A 21,083-nucleotide genomic window follows, 5' to 3' on the forward strand; every position below is an offset into this window, starting at 1 on the left:
TTTGCTTTTGAAGTTCACAGTTATAGTTTCAGACTTGAAACACTGAAACATGTTATACTTTTCTATCTCCTTTAATGCCCTTTTGGAATCTAGAATGCTTTTAAGAATCAGATGTTTGGGTTTATTGTTTTTTGTGTGATTGTTCTAACTGCAAGCTCAACGGCAGGGTCTCCAACCCACTGTGTTCCATAGACGTGCAAACAGAGCCTCAGAAGCACAGGAGAGGGCCCAGATTGATCCGATCCAATTCAATAAGTAGTTTCTCGACTTCGGTCATATCTGCCCTATTATCTGATTAAAATTAAACAAGCTGTTGTGAGATCTGACAACGGCGAAGGGTTCAAGGAACACCTGAGAACGTTCTCATAGGGTTACATTTACCACAGGGCTCAACATTGAACTCCAGTCAAACCTGTAAGTATGTAAACAACCACTGATTTTCTGTGGTCTGTACCACCCATACTTAACCAGCTTGCAAATAAAGTCCAATTCTTCTGAATTGTACCAAGTTTGTGCGTTGTTTGTGTCACGCTGTATCCTATTTTCAAACCTCTGTCATTTTATAGAGTATACCTTGGCTGCTTGACTTTGCTACCTTTCGAGATTTTATGTGTCTAAATGGAGTGCACAGCACTGATCACCCTGGGCCACCATTTGGAAATTAGCTTCTAGAGACAATGCTCAATGACCACTGATTTCATAAGAAACCCAAGAAACCTTGCCCCATAATCTTCAAAGAGAACTTTTCCACATGCTTGGTTCATTATATCCGGAGCCACTGGAATTATGAGGAAATGGAGGACCAAATTATGTGGCATGGTTAGCTAAATTATGTGTCAGGAAGGCAAATCACACAACACAGTGCAACACTATATGTGGCAGTGTTATGTCACAATTTTGTCATCTTAACACACATTAATACTACCTGGGTAAACGTTTACCTCATTAGTACTGGTTTAACACTGGATTAGTGTGTTCAGCAACTAAAAGGTGATCAGTTAACCTTGCAAAATGTGTGGGCCCACTGATCCGTTTGTGAAACAAACACGTTTTTTTGTTCAAATCTGTAACTTCCGTAGGAGTTGGTGATTATAAAGGAAATCCATAATAATGCAGAAGACATTTGTGATGCAATATCTCGTAACTTTAGTGGTTTTGATCACACCACTGTTCAGAGATGATGAGTTCTATTACTCATTCCCAACAGCTTTTACTGTCTAAACAGACGAGTTATATTTATTTAGCTTACCATCATTTGGTATCAGTTGTGGAGGAACAACCATATTGGCACTATTAGTAAAAGAAATGACACATGCCTAGTACAATTACACATCAGGATCTTCTTTGCAGATTACTCAGTTTCATCTATTGTTTGGCAATCTTTAATTCAGTTTAACAATATGAACCCTTTGGGGTCTGCTAACAGCACAGTGCCAACTGGCCTCTATAAACAACTTATGATTCCTGAAAGAAGAACTAATGGACAGTTCTTTATTAACAGTATTTTCATAGAAATTCTAAAGGCCACCTCCTCTGTATCATCTCTCATTTCAGTATCTAGATCTCTACCCTCTAGTCACAGGAATGCAGTCAGTAAATTTCCACTGTATGGGAAAGCTGAATCCCCCCCCCCCCCCCCCCCCCCTCCATGTCCCATGCTAAATCAAAATCGATCCTGCTGATCTCAGTTTTCGGACTCATACCACACTGAGTCTTGCTACCATACATGTGCTGCACACTTTGTGCTCATACAAGTCCTCAACATGAACATGGAATGTCAGTGCAAGGTTTAGGGGTTCAAATAACGGCAGAGCTTTACATGAGACACTCTCCTTTCCCTGACAGAGAAAAAGGTCTGGTCACACATCTTATTAAAAAAAATATTGGTAAGCTGCCACCACTGTTTTTCAACATTCACCCAGGGCATGGACAGTAGACCTATGGCCGTTATGAGCGCACACTTTGTGAGCTGCTCAAGGTCCCAGAACAAGGACTTGGCATCTCATTATCAGGGACAGGCCTAGGCCTTTCTGCGCACACTGGACTAGCATGATGGCCCATGACCAAAATAAAAGTTGGGATAGCTGTTTTACATATAGTAGTGCACTCATCCAAAAATCCATTCGCAGAGGATATTCCTTTCCCAAATGCATGCATCTGTTTTTGCTGTAACCGGAGAAGCAAACTCTGTGCGGGATCCAAGTCCTTTTCATTTTGCTGAATATTTAATTGCGGTCATTGAGGTGTTTAGCCTGAACCAAAATTGTTCTGTGTGTCCAGACAGATAGCCCTGCTGTAACATTATCATACAATTTTTCATCTCCTGCCATCCCTTACACTACACTAAATATTTTGAAAAATGTAGTTATTACCATTCAGATTCTCACTTCAAGGACATTTCGGACATTTGATATACTGAGTAAAATTACCTGTGATTTAAGTTTGAACATGTGTATGTATGCGCATATGTGAAGTGTAAGGTTAAGCAGGAGATGCTATGATTCACCTGACTAGTCCTCACAAACAGCACAATCTTAGCAAAGGCTCAACACCTCGCTGAGTGCAATTAAATAATTAACAAAACAAAGCACACAGTAAGAAATGTTCTGTCACAATGTTGGATCTCCAGTTTCTGTGAAAGCGTTCTGAAGACAAAAGTACACTTTTAACTCTGAAGATTATGCTCATCCATCCTGGTTTTTAGCAATTCTTTCTTACAAAATCTGCATTAAGAAGAGAGAGAGAGGCAGTGTCTGGGATGCTTAGTTTGGTTCTGTTTGGACTCAACAGTCCCCATGGGCAAGGGCCTAGTCAGAGTCAGCCATTGATGCATACCAGGCTCCAGCTTTGCTTCACGCACCGACCTCTACTCTGTGCTCAACCATGTGGCATCTGCTGCTGTAGGCCCTGTTGTGGGTTTGAAGGGTAGGAGCAGTGATTGTTAGAAAAGTTCACCAGATGCCTGGAACAATGCTCACATTGGCAGAACAATAGTTCTGTAGGGGATCACAAGCACACTCCTTGCTCAGTCCCTATGTACTGTCCACACACATGCCAGGAGTCCGATCTTGCATGGCATTCTCTGCTAAGCAGCTTACCTCTGAACAACCTCTGTGCCATTCCAGATGATCAAAGGTTCTTCCATCTGTACAAAAGACGTGCTACAACCTGTAATCCTGATTTTGGAAAATCCCTCTCACTTCACAGAATATTCCGTCCAGGGAGTGTAGCAACTTGAATCATTTGTGGCCCAGCTGGGCAAGTTTGTGCCTAGTAATAACATAAGATTTGTAATACTGGGAATAGGTAAAAGAGCAAGACTCCTTCCAAGTGTATAAGTTCAGTGCTGTAAGAATTGAGGGAAGTCTTATTGAAGTTTATAAAGACAGAAGAGTGTGGACACACCCTCTCTTGAAGTGTACGAGGCCAGTAGTTTGGTGATTGTGTGGATATCACATAACAATAATTATTATTATCCAGTGTTGTCCTTTTTGATAGTCAGAACTCAGGAACAGTATAAGCTTAATTAAACATCATCATAATGTAAACAATAAAATTGTAAAAACTATAAGCATACTATTTGGGATAAAGTACCCCTGCCATACGTTATAGTTATATCGCAAGTAACCCAGGGGCTATATAGAGCAATGAGCCTGAAAGCTGATTCCCATGATACATTGATGGAATGCCAAGGTGACTTGCAATATCATTACAATGTTTGGCACGGGGTATTTTATTTCTTAGCCCACATGGTTATACCATCAGCCATCCCACAAACTGCTTACATCCTTGGTGACTTGCGGTTTAATATTTATTGCAGACACAAAGAGTAAAAGCAGACTAAGTAATACAAAATTAAACACACTTAAAAAGCTGTTGGTCATTTTCGCACAAAAATGTTAGGATTGGTTTAATGTAAATACAATTTTAAAAATGCTGTCTAAGATTGTGTTGAAACATCAAGAGATTCTTCCTTTCCTATAACGATCTATAGAGTTGAAAAAAATAAACATGTTGCCATAAATATCTCCTTTCTGCTGATCTCTTTTCATTTGATAAAAATATATCAGAAGAAAGAAAAGGCAGTTCCTGTTTTCCTTGTTTACAATGCAGCTGTATTTATACCTTGGGTGCTGGCAGTGCTGTGGGTCCATTTTTAGTCTGGTTTGGGCATGTTTATTTTAGCTTAGCTTAGCTTAGCTGAGGCCTGTGGCCTGTGCCCTTTTACCTGGATACACTGTTCTGTTTTCATATATTCATTTTAGAATGGCCTGCTTTTTAGTAGTGATGTTTTATCTTTGTTATCTCTTGTCACTTAGCGAAAGTGTTTTTATCATTATGTATTACATCTTCCATTGTGTTCCTTGCCCTCGGGGTGACAAGAACAGAATGAGAACATTACAAGATAATGTCTGATATTGCCGTCAAAAGCCTGCATAAACAATTTATTGCTTAGGTACATGTTCACATCAGGCCTAATTCGCAGAACAAAACATGCTTACCTATATAAACATCATGTGGGACAAGGGTAGTTAGAGGGGTCCTTCCGGCCAGGAATTTCCATGCTGCACGCTATTTTTCAGTCAACCTGAGCCTTGTCTCGACAGCCTGATCAGGAGACGAGGTCAGAACCTTGTGCCAAAGTAAAGGGGGTTGGTGAGTCTCTCAGGGACTCTCAACGGACAGATTGGGCTAACACTGCCATCTCCTTGCTGTAGGCCATAGATTAGGCATTAGGTAGGAATCATTTATCCATGTTTATTGCAATATGTTGGGATTGTTCATGTTTACATCACTGATTCTCACAATCCTAATTCTGTTATGTCTCATTATCTTCATTATTGTAGCTCATGCATTTCATTGTAGATTGCAGTCTTTTCAATAAATGTATTGAAAACTATTCCGCGTCTCTTCCGTTAACCTGTGTATGTGTACCAGACTTGTTGCTTATGAGAGAAAATGGTATGGCTCTTTCACCACAACTCCCCTGAGAAGGCACTTGAGTGTCATGAACTAGACAGCCACAAAACACCTCCACCCTTTGTGTCTTGATGCGGTATTGCTAGCAAGCTGGTAGGGTTGGGCTGACAGTTGCTAATCAAGTGTGGGAGGGATTCAGTCACCTGCAAATGGTGGTGCTGCTGCCCCCGTCCAGCAGTCTCGTGGAGTCACAAGAGTTACACAACAGCAGCAGTCTGACTGGAATATAACCCTCTTGATCGGTCACAGTGCCTCCCTTTACTGGTAGGCCCTCTGGGGAAAAAAGATTGGGATGGATCTGAGGGTCCTTCTGGCTATCAGCCCTATGGAAGAGCTTAAAGATAGCTGGTTGAGAAACTGGTGGATGCCATTGGCCTGGACACCTATCCACACACTGGCCTATTCTCTCTTCCTAGTGTGTCTAGGAAGGAAGGGACTTCCTTTGTCATGGTAGCGAGGCGGATGGCTGGGGATCACACTCTGCCTTCTGTTGCAGTCAAGACAGACGTCTTGACAGAGGTGCTTCAAGCTGGAGTTGCCCCCACAGAACCTCGTCCCTTCAATTAAACACTCATTGATGTTCTGCTGAGGACGTGGGCTGAGCCCTGCCCAAGAGCTCCTGTGCACGGGACAATTACCCGCCACCATCACCCCACTCCTGGGGACCAAGCTTTTCTCACCCAGCACCTTACCCAGGAGAATCTGGTTGTCAAGGCCTCCATGTCCAGAGTCAACCTGGTGCGCTCTCTACCACACCACTAGATAGGGGATCTAAAAGGCTTGATACTTTCGGTAGGAGGATTTTCTCTTCTACCAGCCTTGCACTGTGGTTAGTGAACATTGCGTGCATCTTGGGCATATATTCGCCCACAGCTTGGGATTCAATTGAGCAAGTGCTTCAATAATCTCGGAGAAGGCTCAAGCCATCCTGCTCTAGGCTATTGCTGATCGCAGGGGGCAGAAAAGTTCACTATTTGCTGCAGACTGAATATAATGACTCACTCAGGAGAGTAATTGCTTCATCAGAGGCACTCCATCGCTGCACATGGCCGAGGCCTACAGCCTTTTCGGGGTATATACAGGCATCCCTTAATGACATGCCCTTTGATGTCTCTCCAATGTTTGGCAATGAGGCAGGTTCAGAGCTCAAGTCCTTTAAAGGAAGTAGGGCCACCACCTGAAAACTGTGACTCTCCTCAGCCCTGCACCACCCCCACTCTCCCTTTCACCTCTTCCGTGGCTATGGTAGGGGCTACCAAGCGTGCCCATTCCTGCTCAGCCACCATGGTAACCCGCTCCCTAGTCCTTTAGTGGCCACAGCCAGAGGTCTGCCACCCCTCGCCCGGCAGCACAGCACCCAAACCCCGTTAATATGCCCTCTCACCATCACGGGCAACCAGTCTGTGGCAGGATCAAGCACCACCTGCCCGATGTAAGTCCATCACCTCAGACAAATGGGTGCTTCAAATAGTTCAGCGGGGTTCCCCTTTCCCATTCTCAGTAAGAATGAGGTGATGCAAGATCTCTTCCTCGACTGGGGCGAACCCTGGTTAGATCTATTTCCCACCACTGAGAATGTACAATGTCAGCGCTTCTGCATAGCTGCTCTCGCTTGGAGATACATATTGTCTTGAGTGTAATTCAGGCCTCCTGTACACCTTCCCGCCGATACCAGCCCTACCCATAGTTTTCAAAGATATCATAAATGACTGGACCTGAGTCATTCTTGTGGCTCTGGTTTGGGCATGGAGGATATGGTATCCTGAATGTCTGAACATGAGCATTGGTCCTCCGATCAGGCTGCCTCTCAGGAGGATCTTGTGTTGCCCTGTGCACTGTCTGGCTTCATGCATGGAGATTGAACGGCGGCAGAGGACAGTCTGTGACCGCTCTTCAGAAGTCTGCAAAGTCATTCTGGCAGGCAAGTGTTCCTCAACTAACACCATATACACCTGTTGTTTCGACAAGTTTGTGACTTGGTGTGCTGAAAAGCATATTGCTCCTCCTTCGGTGTTCTTATCTGAGGTTTTGTTTGTTTTATCGCTTGTCAAGCAAGACTTTGCTTTGGGCACATTCAAAGGGTATCTTTCAGCCATATCAGCTTTCTTACGGTTGCCACCTCTGCCCTCTCTGTTGTGACTTTTTTACTAAAAGTACTTCAGCACGTTCCCTCCAAAACCCTTTATTATGCCCCAATGAGACCTCAGTTTGTTTTTAATGTTTTTGACGTCTTCTCTATTCGAGCCTATGCATAGTTGCCCTCTGCATCTCTTGCCATCAAAACAGCTTTCTTAGTGGCCATCACATCAGCCAGGAAGGTTAGCAAGCATTAGGCCTTCTCTATGTACCCTCGATGCACCAACTTCATCCCAGACAAACTGATTTTCTTCACCTGTGTGTTTCCTGCCAAGGGTGGTTATGACGTACCACATTGGTCAAAATGTCACACTTCTGACTTTGTTCCCTCCGCCTGGACCCAAAAAGAGCGTTGTTGTTCTACATTTATGACACAAGGGAACATTGGATGGGCGATAAACTCTTGTAAGGTTCACTAGAGCCAAAAAATGAAAGGTCACGCAGAGATGGACCATCTCCATGTGAATTGTATTCTACATTAAAATGTGCTACATTCAGTCAAAAAGCAATCCCCAAAGGCTTGCCTGTTCATTTCACAAGAGCATAGGCTGCGACCACTGCATTAGCTCATGGAGTTCCCGTCCCGGATATCTGTCCAGCTACTACGTGGGTTTCTCTGAACATGTTTACTAATCACTAACCCAGATCTGGGACTTGGGGGCGAGTGTTTGAAAAGTTTCAGCACTCCGTCCGTTCATCCTTGTGTGTTGCTAAGGTTGCCCTAAGTGGCCAGGGTATACCCAGATGTGGCTCCCTTGCTCAGTGTGCCACTGGATTCAAGCTAGCATGGCTGATGAGGGGTGATACCCCATAACCAGTCCCCGGATGCTTGTTTTCGGTCCAGGGAGGACCTAGCCTGACAGGAACAGGGTCAAAACGGATTTGCATATGGCTGGATCCAAACTGGGGTGGCATGGTGAGCAAAAGAACAATAGATTTAACTCAGATCTGGGACTGGGGGTGAGTGCTTGAAAAGTGTCAGCACTCCATCAATCATCCTTTTGTGTTGCTACTAACCACTACTGCCTAGACAGTTGGGTCCAGCACGATGCTGACTTTTCCCGATTGGTCCTCCAGGACTTCCTAGTCTAAACCTGTTCGCAGACCCTCTTCCAAGGAGGTATTGCTTGGATATTCATTCAAAAGTAAGAAATCTGCAGCTAGAAGTTTCTATCAGATGAACAAGTTACCTACCTTCAATAATGCCTTTTTTGGTAGATACTTCTATCTAGTCGCAGATCCCTTACTAATTCTCCCCATTTTTGCAAATGGTTTCTTCTCTCTAGAGGGTCCCTGTGGGTCGTTAGTGACTGCACAGTGGTCCATCGGCCTTCTGACATGGCTCTTCTTTTGGCGTGGAGATTTCACAAAAAGAAACTGATATCAGCATGCTGGGGTGGCGCTTATATAGGCACCACGGATGTTAGCCGCGAAGCCAATAAAGAGTACCTACTGGCGCACAAGGGTACAGCTCAAGAATTTCCGGATCCAGTCTGTGCCTTGGGAATATTCTATGGTAAGGAATCTGTGGCTGGATAGCCTCTATCAAATAAGGCGTTACCAAAGGTAAGTAACTAGTCCTTCCGTGCAACTATGCTTTTTTTATATTTTTTTAACTGACTTGTATTAAACTGATTCTAATATCTTTTTGTCACAAAAATGTAACAGCTTTTTTTGTTTTTTTTGTTCTGTAGGTTCTGTTTTTATTCTTCATGTTTGCAGACATGCTCTTTCTTTCACATGAAAGAGCTAATTGCCAATGATTTAAGTGGTTTGTGGGAAAGGTGATGGTGTAACCACTTATTATAAAGAATAAATTATCCTCTGCTGTACATAAGGATATTGCCATTCATAGCCTTATAAAGTAACTCCGCCTTATGCCTCATTCCTCTATATGGTCATGGAACACCGTGGTGACTTGCAGTAGCCCGATGGTGTACGGCAGGGAGCAATGTCCCCATATGTAACAGATGAATCACAAGTCGCTTGTAATAAGTAAATTAGAGATGGGAGTTCATTTTGGGATTACAGGCTCCCATGTACTGTAGTAGCAATACTAATGATTATACTAATAGTAGTAATTATTAGTAGTATTATTAAAGCTATTTTATCTGCTTACTACAGCGTGTCCCCCTTCCATCAAACTCATTTGGATGACCAGGGAGTTAGACCACAGTATGAAGGTCATTACTGCTCATCAGCATAACAGGTTAAACTAGAACGGACTATTCCAACCGTTTTAGTATTTGTAGTTTGAAAAGCTGGTAAAAGGTGTTTATAAGCGTGAGCAAGAGGCACAAGATATAGCACATGCGTAGCAATGGCAGATGCTTACTTTATACATACAGAGATCTTTCCACTGGGGCTGCCAGTGATGCTGATCCTGTGATTTTATAGTGTCACTAGGGCAACCCTCTGTGCCCACGGGGACTGGGGTCAGAATGATGTACAAATACAGCGTCCACTATAGAACTCTTTTTTGAAAAGTAAAGGTTGGAAACCCCTTGTGTAAACTCGAGGTCCCCTTCAATAAATGTATTCCTTACGCAGCATTATGTTAAATTTACATTCAGGTTGTAAAAAACTCAGGCAGATGAGATCAGAAAGGTTTCTATTGCCGTTATATATTCTCATACAGTACAAATACAAATGACAGCGTGACTTTTTATAAGGACGCAGTGCTCAGGTGTGTGCTCAACAATAAAATATTTACAAAAAAAAGACACCAACAATCCTCCTTGGTTCTTAAAATGAGATGATCAAACAAACGAGTGACTAAATCAACCCCGTCTCATAATGAAAAGGATTTGGGACTAGACGACTTTGTCCTGAGGGGAGACCTTTTCATTAACAAAGGTTTGAAATGTCAATATTCATCTCCTTTGGCTCCTTGATAATTGACAAATCAACATTGCGTTAGGTTTCATGCATGTTTGTTTTAACATCTCAATCTAAGAACCAAGGATAATTGTTGTGGTCTCTTTTTTGGTAAATATTATGTTTGAGCACATACCCGAGCACTGCGTTGGCGGCACCTTATTAAGTCACTTTGCAATTTGTACTGTACGAGAATATATAACAGAAATAGAAACCTTTCAGATCTCAGGGCTAATTCTTGCACAACCTGAATGTAAATTTAAGATTAGGCCCCGTAAGGAATACATATATTGATAGTGACCTCAGCTTTACACAGGGGTTTCCAATGTTTCCTTTTCAAAAAGAGTCCTCTGCCGACGCTGTATTTGTATATACCTTCTGTGGTTGTCAGTGAAGTTTGTGAATACCTTGCTCACTTTGCAAGCACCCAAACAATTGATATTGGTGGATCTAGGTATGCAGAGAAGGATGAGAGCCCACGGTCTGAGGGGAGCGTACTAGGAACACCAGGGTGAACGTGAGAGCGCTGTTCCTGGGGCAGACTTCAGGAATTGCGTAGGTCAGACCATGATGCAACATGTAACATTTCCGAAAACCTCTCAAAACATTATCAAATACTGTCCTGGGTCCAACCTGAAGAAGTTTGGATTCCGTAAAAACACGTGAATTGCTGAAAGTTACCATTCAGGAAAACGGTTTCTTTATTCGTGCTATCGCATCTGCTCAGCTTCTGTGCTTGTGATAAAGTTAAAGAACTGGGACAAAGTCTACCAAAGAATCCTACATTCCATACGTTAAATATTTTGTACCTGCCACGCCCTTCTATGTCTGTCTACGTATATTGTTGTCACCTCTTTTGGCTGCTGCGTTATTGCTTGTGGAGAGATGAGCGACGTTGTTTTTCGGTTGTGCAGCTGAAGTGCGAAAACGCACCCTCTTAGTTTGAAAACCACTCGGGCAGAGACGCTACTTGATGGCTCGAGTCTGGGAAGCCCGGACCCTGACCCTCTCTTCCAGCCAGGGAAGCGCCTCCATTACAGTGCAGCCTTTCTAATACTTTTGTTTTCCTGCAGAAAGAAGATTTATGGCCAGAACCTGATTGATGTGCCGGTGAAATCCTATCTCCGACTTTTAGTGGAAGAGGTAAAAATGCGCATTTCATCTCAATGGTCAGTGCCAGGCAAAGCAGTAAATATGTAGGACTTTCAAATATGAAGTGCTAGGAGGGTGTAGAATGTTACTTGTAGAAAACCTCTTTGTATCTTTCGGCTCTTGGTTGTTAACTGGACTGCACCTGCTGCTTTTGTTTTGCAGTCTTAGTCGATCGGTCCTCAGAGGTTGTATCGGACCCCCTGGAAAGGTCACTTTTTTTGCCCCTTGGCATCGTGTTACTGGGCACGTAAGCCAATGCCACAGGCTCAGATTTAATGAACTGAAGAATACATTTTGTCTTTGATTTTACTGACGATGTGGTGTTCGGCTCGATCTTTTTTTCTTTGAAAGATGGTAAAGCATGTTTGGGCGCAGTTTTTATGCATTAGATGCAGCTTGCCTGAGAAACAATCACCGGCCCAGCAAAGTCGTGAACACAGAGGAGTCAACGGAAGTGAGGATGCCTGGTCTTCTGGGAGATTTAGTGATTCTTTGGTAGCCCTTAAAGAGGGGATGAGCAGAACAGTCAAACATGTCACTTAAATGGTCTATGTTTAATGTGCATTTCTGTTTACTTAGTCCTTTGCATAGAGGATGTTCAAGTATAACGTATTTCATTTCTCCAGCATTGGATCTTTCATAGATGAACGTGTTTGAATTATTCTCCATCTTCGAGCTAGAAATCCAACAGTAACCGTCACATAGCATAATTCTATGCTGAAGAGATCCAGAGGCCATAAACGCTGTCACCACTGTAGAAAAAATAGAGAAAGACTCAAACTACCGCCAGTAAAACGTCATCACGCTGAACATCACTCAACTTAGAGGCCTTTGTTTTTATCTTTGTTTTTCTACTGCACGTTATGTGAAAGTACCATAAGAACTATTCGTTGCATCTTCTATCAGTGTTAATTTTCACTTGTTTTCTATTTCTTCTTTCACTTTATCTCATGAGTTTGTAGTCTTTAGTCTGGTTAAGAATTATTGCCATTCCTGCTTCCTTGAAGAATCTGCATGAAACCCCTTTTTAGAGCCTGCAGCTCCCATGGAAAAAATAAATTATATATGAACTATCCCCACATGGAATGCATCTACTGCTTGTATCCTTAACAACATGCTAAAAACTGCAGAATTTGCAAAAAATACTCAGTAAATACCTTATATGGTAATGAAGATTGGTTGTTGAGATTGCCCTAGAAAAAAAAGAAGGTTGGTGAGCCACCATTATCGGAAGAGAAGTCCCACTACTCTACCTAGTCTAAAAAAAAATCTCAGAAACTTTATTTGGATAAAGGTAAGCAGACCAAAATGAGGCACTTTAGCACCCCCCCCCCAACCGTCCATGACAACTCTGCTTACTATGATAACCATGAAATTGTCAACTTTCCCATCTTTGATGATTACTATATTGTATTTGCAGACTCAATCAACAGCAGGTCTGTCAATGGCTCCAAGGATGAAAGAACAGTAAATTATGTTCCCGCTACCCACAAGAAACTGATAACTATGACTTCAGCAAAAAAGGAAGCTGCAATGACTTTAATCTCAGACAAGGTTGTTCATCTGACCTTATTGTCATCAAAAACATCACTGCTAGGGTGGAGGAGCATCACCCCCCCTCCACTCTCTGTTTCCCCCACCCTCCCCTTTCCCAGCCAGCAGCAGCAGCTGCCAAACTTCAACAATAATAAACTCTATTTATGATTGTTTTATTGTAGAAGGGGCAGGGCTACAGGCTGTGACGAGCACAGAGGGGGAGTGCTCAGCACTCTCCCTCAGTGTGCATGTATGTTTGGCAGGCCGTCTCAGGCCGGCCAGACACACATGCGCACTAAGCTCTGTCACTGAGTTGCCAGGTTGGAGAGATCAGGCAAGCGCTCCCAGTCTGCCTGGGAGCGCCCTGGCTGGGCGCTCTGACCAATCCGAACGCTGCTGTCATGCTGCCAGCAACATGACAGCAGCGTTCAGATTGGCCGCAGAGCAGTCTTGGGAGCCTGTGTCCGCAGCCTGCGGTGAAGGAAAGAGGACTGGTGCAGCGGCGATTCAGATAAGTTTGGGTTTTTTTAAAATTAATTTTAATTCCTCCTCCACCACCCCCCACCGGCCCGCCCGTCACGTGCCGCGAGCCGCGAGCCGCGAGCCGCTCCTGAAGACAAAAAATTGCTATGGCCAAAACATTTTTAAGAGGCTGCTTCCACTAATGGTGCTCCTCTCTAACAGCACCAACCCTACCCAGTGTCTTTGGTGCTTGCTCCCTGCATGAGGTCCAGTGTAGGGAACATTATAATACTGTTGTAATTTCAATATACCCACCACGAGCACTCCACATACACCTAAGTGCAGCCCTTTGGAGCTATGGACTACATTCCTCCAGTTCCCTACTTATACTCTATTGCCTTTTACTTCAGTACTCTTGCTCCATTCACCAAATCACATACCGATCCTTTCAGTTTCGTAGCCAACGCATTATTACCTGCTGCAGTATCAGTCAGCACCTTCGGGCCATAGTCAGTCCTACACCACTCTACAACTATGCTTTATGCAGAGGCTTGAAGTTGCCTACACAACACTGCACAAGTCCCTGCTATATACTCAGTGAGACAGTACGATCCCCTTAGGTAGCAGACCTAACAGTTCCTATTAGAGTCTTTTGATCAGGCCCTTAAATCCTCACAGTTCACATTCTGCAGTGCCACCTTTTGCAGATTGTCATCATCCTGGGATCAGAATTCCTGAAGGACTCAACACAGCAACTCCTGCTGGGCTATCAGTTCCTCATAACAAACACTCCTGCATCATTTGTAGAGTGTTTCTTGCGAAGACTGTCTGCTCCATGGCCAACTTCCTCGGACAATTTATGGCAGCACCACCTGCTTAGGCTATTTGGCCCATAATTAGCACTGAAGCACTACTGAACTTGTCAGACTTCCACTGGCAGAATAGCAGTGCCATTTCCACCAGGATCTCCATATGCTACTGTCAATATTACGTAGCCAGCATCACCTGCATAACTGCTTGCTGATGCTGCCAGTTCGTAGTAGTCTGCCTTTCTGCTCCTTTCGGCATATTGGGGGTCATTACAACCCTGGCGGACGGTGTTAAAGCTGCGGAAATACCGCAAACAGGCCGGCGGACAAAAAAAGGGAATTACGACCCTGGCGGAAACCGCCAACAAAGACAGCCACTTTAACACATCGCCCGCCACGGCGGTACAGACAAACAGCGCGGCGGTTACCACCAACAGACAGGCGGGAGACAATGTACCACCCACAGTATCACAACAGGCCAATCCGCCACCTTTTCCGGGGCGGATTCACTGTGGATAAAAACACGGCGGAAACAGCTTTAGCAATGGGAAAACACTCACCTTAACACATCCCACAAGGAAGGAGGCCACCATGGAGCCGGAATTACAAATACTCCCTGCCCTTGTCTTTCTGCTCCTCTACGACCAACAGCGACGTAGGCACAGAAGATACCGGTGAGTACTGCATCTACGACACGGGGGAGGGGGGAGGCAAAAGTTAGGGGGACACCCACCAAACACCCCCACCCTCGCATATCACAACATACACACCAATGCATTTACAAAAATCACATGAACAACCCACAATCCCCCCCGGAAGAATGCAAAGACAAAGCGAATTTCGGTCAAACATTGTAATGTGCCAATATACATGTCATACAAAAAAATACTGATATATATCTCGAAATCTGTCATAATTATATATACAATACAAGAAGTAGTGCAGATATGTACACAACAATGTCCGTGCACCAACAGTCCAAAAATGCATGGGCGAGGCCCACAATAGATACCTGACCAAAATCCGAGAGAACACTGCCGGGGCATCAGATAGAAACACTACAGGCACCTCAGAAGGAAGGGAAGGGGGGGCACCTCAGCCAGATGAATGCATAGCCAGATCCACGATGGGGCTCCATGACCATTGATGTATCCTGGGGAGTGCAAAGCCACAGTCTCTCAAGTCTCTACAGTGGGTGGGTTGCCCACTGTTACATCCTGGGGAGTGCAAAGCCACAGTCTCTCAAGTCTCTACAGTGGGTGGGTTGCCCACTGTTACATCCTGGGGAGTGCAAAGCCACAGTCTCTCAAGTCTCTACAGTGGGTGGGTTGCCCACTGTTACATCCTGGGGAGTGCAAAGCCACAGTCTCACAAGTCTTTACAGTGGTTGGGTTGCCCACTAGACCATCCTGGGGAATGCAAAGCTACATTTTCGCAAGTATCTGCAGTTCTATACTGGTACTGGGTGGGACTGGTCTCCCCGTGAAAGTTCATTTCCTGTCACTGTCCCAGCTGCACATGGGATAAGGATGCTTGATGTGGCGGCCTATTCATACCCACACGGTGTTTGCCCTGTTCAGCGGTGCTTAGCTATGGCGGTCTTTGCCCTGTTCAGCGGTCTTCACCATGGCGGTCTTTGCCCTGTTCAACAGTCTTCACCATGGCGGTCTTTGCCCTGTTCAGCGGTGCTCTGACATGGCGGTCTTTGCCCTGTTCAGCGGTCTTCACCATGGCGGTCTTTGCCCTGTTCAGCGGTGCTTAGCCATGGCAGTCTTTGCCCTGTTCAGCGGTCTTCACCATGGCGGTCTTTGCCCTGTTCAGCGGTCCTTAGCCATGGCAGTCTTTGCCCTGTTCAGCGGTCTTCACCATGGCGGTCTTTGCCCTGTTCAGCGGTCTTCACCATGGCGGTCTTTGCCCTGTTCAGCGGTCTTCACCATGGCGGTCTTTGCCCTGTTCAGCGGTGCTTAGCCATGGCAGTCTTTGCCTTGTTCAGTGGTCTTCACCATGGCGGTCTTTGCCCTGTTCAGCGGTCTTCACCATGGCGGTCTTTGCCCTGTTCAGTGGTCTTCACCATGGCGGTCTTTGCCCTGTTCAGCGGTGCTTAGCCATGGCAGTCTTTGCCCTGTTCAGCGGTGCTTAGCCATGGCAGTCTTTGCCCTGTTCAGCGGTCTTCACCATGGCGGTCTTTGCCATGTTCAGCGGTCTTCACCATGGCGGTCTTTGCCCTGTTCAGCGGTGCTCTGACATAGCGGTTCGGATACTGACATTGGTGTGTGGCATGACGATCTCCACACTGGACATTGGTGTGTGGCATGACGATCTCCACACTGGACATTGGTGTGTGGCTTGACGTTCCATCATTGCCCAGCGGGGCTGTGGGATCCTGGTCCCTCCTGGGCTGTGACTCCGGCGGTGGTCTCCTGACCAGTAACGATACTTGGGCCCTCCTGGGCTGTGACTCTGGCGGTGGTCTCCTGACCAGTAACGATACTTGGGCCCTCCTGGGCTGTGACTCTGGCGGTGGTCTCCGGACCAGTAACGATACTTGGGCCCTCCTGGGCTGTGACTCCGGCGTTGGTCTCCTGACCAGTAACGATACTTGGGCCCTCCTGGGCTGTGACTCCGGCTGTGGTCTCCTGACCAGTAACGATACTTGGGCCCTCCAGGGCTGTGACTCCGGCGGCGGTCTCCTGACCAGTAACAATACTTGGGCCCTCCTGGGCTGTGACTCCGGCGGCGGTCTCCTGACCAGTAACGATACTTGGGCCTTCCTGGGCTGTGACTCCGGCGGCGGTCTCCTGACCAGTAACGATACTTGGGCCCTCCTGGGCTGTGACTCCGGCGGCGGTCTCCTGACCAGTAACGATACTTGGGCCCTCCTGGGCTGTGACTCCGGCGGCGGTCTCCTGACCAGTAACGACGGTGCTGACGGTTGTGTCTGGACCGCCGGAAATGATGGCGCACTTCTCCGCCGTGACACTCACAACAGGCTGGGCAGACTTCCTCGGGACCTTCCCCACCTTCTTTGGAGTTACAGCTGACTCACCAGTCGCCTTCGATCCCATTTCAGTTGTTGTCCCACCAGGAGTCTTGACACGGTCCAGTCGTCCACTCTCCAATTTCAGAGCCTCTACAGGGGGTGGGCTGCCAGTGCCTTGGCTCCGGGTCCTACTGCCTGCCCTGGTGGACGGTGCACTCCAAAAACCTGGAACACGCACCACTGGCACTGGAGGCTTTTTGGCTGAGGCGCTACGACGGGACTGATGAACTGAAGGGAGGGTGGGGGCAAACAGGTCAATTTGACATAGGGACAGTTTCTGACGGACACTGGGATGGGTAGCTGGAGGGGGTCTGGGAGTGGAGGTAGAGGAGGTGGTTGTAGGAGGTGTCACTTTCGGTGTTTTGGGTGCAGGTACTGGAGGCTGTCGTGAGGTGGATGGATGTTGGGTGAGTGATTGCCGGCGTTTGTGTACTTTGGGAGGGGGCGTCACAGACACACTAGGAGAGGACACAGGGGACGTGTAAATGGCAGTGGAGGTGGTGAGTGCAGGTGAGCGGCTTGTGGTGCTGGGTGTCCTGGTGCGAGTCCTAGTGCCTGTAGATGTGGTGCATGCAGGTGTGTGTGTAGACGAGACTGGGCGGGGCTGGTAGGGGAGGTGGCGGCTGTACCTGTAGAAGTGGGGCGCACAGATGGTGCCGCCCCCACAGGGGAGCTCACATCGGCGGACGAGTCCGTGTCGCTGGTTGGTGATCCTGTGGCCGACGTGAAGCTCCCCTCGCCCTCCGTCCCTCTGGGGCATTCAGAGTCTGTGGTGTGGCCCTCCATGGCCATGTGGGATGCAGCTCCCTCGTGCTCCTGTGCCACTGTACCTCCGCCTGATGATGCTGATGGACAAAAGGACAGGGAGAGCAGGAAAAGGGGGGAGACAGAAGAAAGAGAGTTTTAGTGCATGGCATACCGCTACCGTTGGCGGACAAGACAGACGCAGCAGCCCCATGCATTACGCCGTGCTCCTGCCCTCTGCACATGCAATTTCTGGGATATGGCCTACATGGCAATGGTAGAAATCTGCGCACATGGATGGCAAAGGGGCAACTATACATCAACTTGCCTCTGTTCTGAGCTGGGGTAGAGTCGCACATGGCCTACATTACGGAGGGGCCTTGCCTACCTAACGCGCCCTGGCCTAGGGACACCCACAGCCCACCTCCCCCACCCAGACACCTCCACTGCACGCAAAGTCCACAGAATGAGGTTGTACTCACCCCCTTGTGTCTGCTGTGATGTCCTTAAGCGCCCATCCAACTCCGGGTAGGCCACCGCCAGGATCCGGAACATCAGGGGGGACATGGTGCGACGGGCACCCCTCCCACGTTGGGAGGCCATCCCCAGCTGAGCCTCCGCCGTCTTCTTGCTGCGGCGGCGAATGTCCTCCCGTCTCTTCCGGCAGTGGGTGCCCCGTCCCTGGTGGGCCCCCAGGGTCCGGACTTCCTTGGCGATGGCACGCCAAATGTCCCTCTTCTGGTGGGCGCTGACCTACATGACATGCACAAGGAAAGAGGAAAAGTCATTACCTACTGCACTGTCAATGTGAGTGGCCCCTTCCCAACTCTGTCCATGTGGCCCATTCATCCCCATGCATTTCTGTTGTAAGAACTCTGCCCCCTTCCCTCTCCCACACAGCCCTGTCCACCCAGGCCTAGCCCATCCAACGTGCTCCCTGTGTACTAACCTGTTGGTCCGGAGGACCGTAGAGTAGCGTGTACTGGGGGAGGACCCCATCCACAAGTTTCTCCAACTCCTGTGCAGTGAAGGCAAGGGCCCTTTCCCCAGACGCAGCAGCCATTGTCGCTTCCAGACCGAGATCACAGCAGCACTAGCAGTGTAGGTCCTCTCCTGTCAAAGGTCAGGTATCTAGTGATTGAAGAGATAGAAAATGGTGGTGACGTCCGCGGCGGTGACGTCCGCGGCGGGGCGCATCATCACCGCCAGCGCACCTGTTCATTGGCTCCGGGGACCCATAGGGTCCAATGTTAACCAATGCAGCATTGCGCCACGCTCTACGACCGCCTACCGCGATGGTGTCCAACGCCAGCGCAGTTACGCCACAATTCCATTGTCCCAGTTTAGAGGTCAGGCAGCCGCCATTTCAGGGGCCCACATGGCTTCATTTACTACTGCGTCAAACATACCGAGGCCTACACTCAAAAAAATTCCCGGATGGGTTAATTGTCTGTTGTAGTCTTGTGTGTGACTGTGGGTACATATCTGGAGGTATGGTGACAGTTTCTTCGCTGTTGTCCTTCTTAGGCACCGTCAGTTGGGACATATTGGAAGATGGCGGAATCCGCCGGTGTACCGACCGCTGGTGGACCTGTTGACAATGGAAGAGAGACATTTGATCGTGACCTACCGGTTTGACCGTGCCACAATCCAGGAACTATGTACCCAGTTGGAGCCAGACCTGATGTCACCAATCCGCCATCCGACTGGAATCCCCCCTGACGTTCAGGTGCTGTCAGTGCTCCATTTCCTTGCAAGTGGGTAATTTCAGACTACTGTGGCCATGGCATCAGGGATGTCCCAGCCTATGTTTTCCAACGTGTTGTCCAGAGTGTTGTCTGCCCTGCTGAAACACGTAAGGAGATACATCATTTTCCCTGAGGTGGAGGATTTGCCTACAGTGAAAGGTGACTTCTATGCCCTTAGACATATCCCGAACATCATAGGTGCCATTGATGGGACCCATATAGCTCTGGTCCCCCCCGCAGGAGTGAACAGGTGTACAGGAACAGGAAGAGTTATCATTCCATGAATGTCCAGATGGTCTGTTTGGCAGACCAGTACATCTCGCAGGTAAATGCTATGTTCCCTGGCTCAGTGCATGACGCCTACATCCTGCGGAATAGCAGCATCCCTGATATGATGGGTCAACTCCAGAGGCACAGTGTATGGCTATTGGGGGACTCTGGTTACCCCAACCTGTCCTGGCTATTGACCCCAGTGAGGAATCCCAGGACCAGGGCAGAGGAACGGTACAATGAGGCCCATGGGCGGACTGGGAGGGTGATCGAACACACCTTCGGCCTCCTGAAGGCCAGGTTCAGATGCCTCCATATGACAGGTGGGTCCCTATTCTACTCACCGAAGAAGGTGTGCAACATCATCATCGCCTGCTCCATGCTCCATAATTTGGCATTGCGACGCCAGGTGCCTTTTCTGCAGGAGGATGATCCAGATGACGGTGTTGTAGCAGCGGTGGAGCCTGTGGACAGTGATGAGGATGAAGCTGATGAAGAAGAAAACGACAACAGGGAGTCAGTCATACAGCAATATTTCCAGTGAGACACAGGTGAGTACATTTTCAGGTTTAACATAACATTAAATTTCACACGTCTACCTCTATCCTGTACCTACATTTCACTCACTATTTGTTAATTGAGTTGTCCCCTTCCATTTCAGTTTCACAAATGTGGTAACCTACGTGTCATCAGCTTGCACCCTTGAAAGGCTTGTGATGTTTGACATTGGTATGTTGGACTTCCAATGGGTAACCATTTTTGACACTGTAATTGACTATACAAAGTTCAAAATCATTGACTGACTCCAGTTTTATTAGTGTTTCAAGGGTGTTTATTTAAGTGCATAACCATGAAGGGGGGTTGTGAAATGGGGATGGGGTATTGTGGAAGAATGTCCATGGCAGAGTCCAGTCCATTAGTCTCACAGGTACATTGCACATCTGGCCATTGGAAGTGGAGCTGGGGCAGTTCCGATTTGGACAGGGTAACAAAATGGTACAGTGGGGGGACAATCAGGGTGGTCTTTTTTCCTGGCGGGGCTCTTGCCATCTTGCTCTGTCCTGTTCCTGGATCTCAGGGACCGCTTGCGTGGTGGTTGTCCGTCTGCAGGGGGTGTGGTGCTGGTGTGTTGGTCCTGTGGCGGGGCGTCCTGTCCACTAGCGCCGGCGGAGGTGGTGGGCATTTCATCGTCCTGGCTAGTGTCAGGGGCCACTTGGAGTGCCACGGTGTCCCTCAAGGTCTTTTGAATGTCCGTCAGCACCCCTACAATGGTGCCCAGGGCGGAGCCGATGGTCCTGAGCTCCTCCCTGAACCCCAAATACTGCTCCT

The 21,083-nt window shown here is 47.4% G+C and overlaps 1 protein-coding gene across 7 annotated transcripts in view; it reads left to right on the forward strand.

The window, feature by feature from the left end:
• ATP13A2 (ATPase cation transporting 13A2) overlaps nucleotides 1-21,083 on the forward strand; it is a 671,851-nt gene that overhangs the window by 371,830 nt on the left and 278,938 nt on the right. For all 7 annotated transcript variants that reach the window (XM_069240690.1, XM_069240693.1, XM_069240692.1 and 4 more), the window contains one exon: nucleotides 11,067-11,136. In XM_069240690.1, coding sequence (XP_069096791.1) covers nucleotides 11,067-11,136 — 70 coding nt within the window. The remainder of the gene's footprint in view (nucleotides 1-11,066; nucleotides 11,137-21,083) is intronic.

This window comes from Pleurodeles waltl, chromosome 6 (assembly GCF_031143425.1).
Source record: "Pleurodeles waltl isolate 20211129_DDA chromosome 6, aPleWal1.hap1.20221129, whole genome shotgun sequence".
NCBI classification, from domain to species: Eukaryota; Metazoa; Chordata; class Amphibia; order Caudata; family Salamandridae; genus Pleurodeles; species Pleurodeles waltl.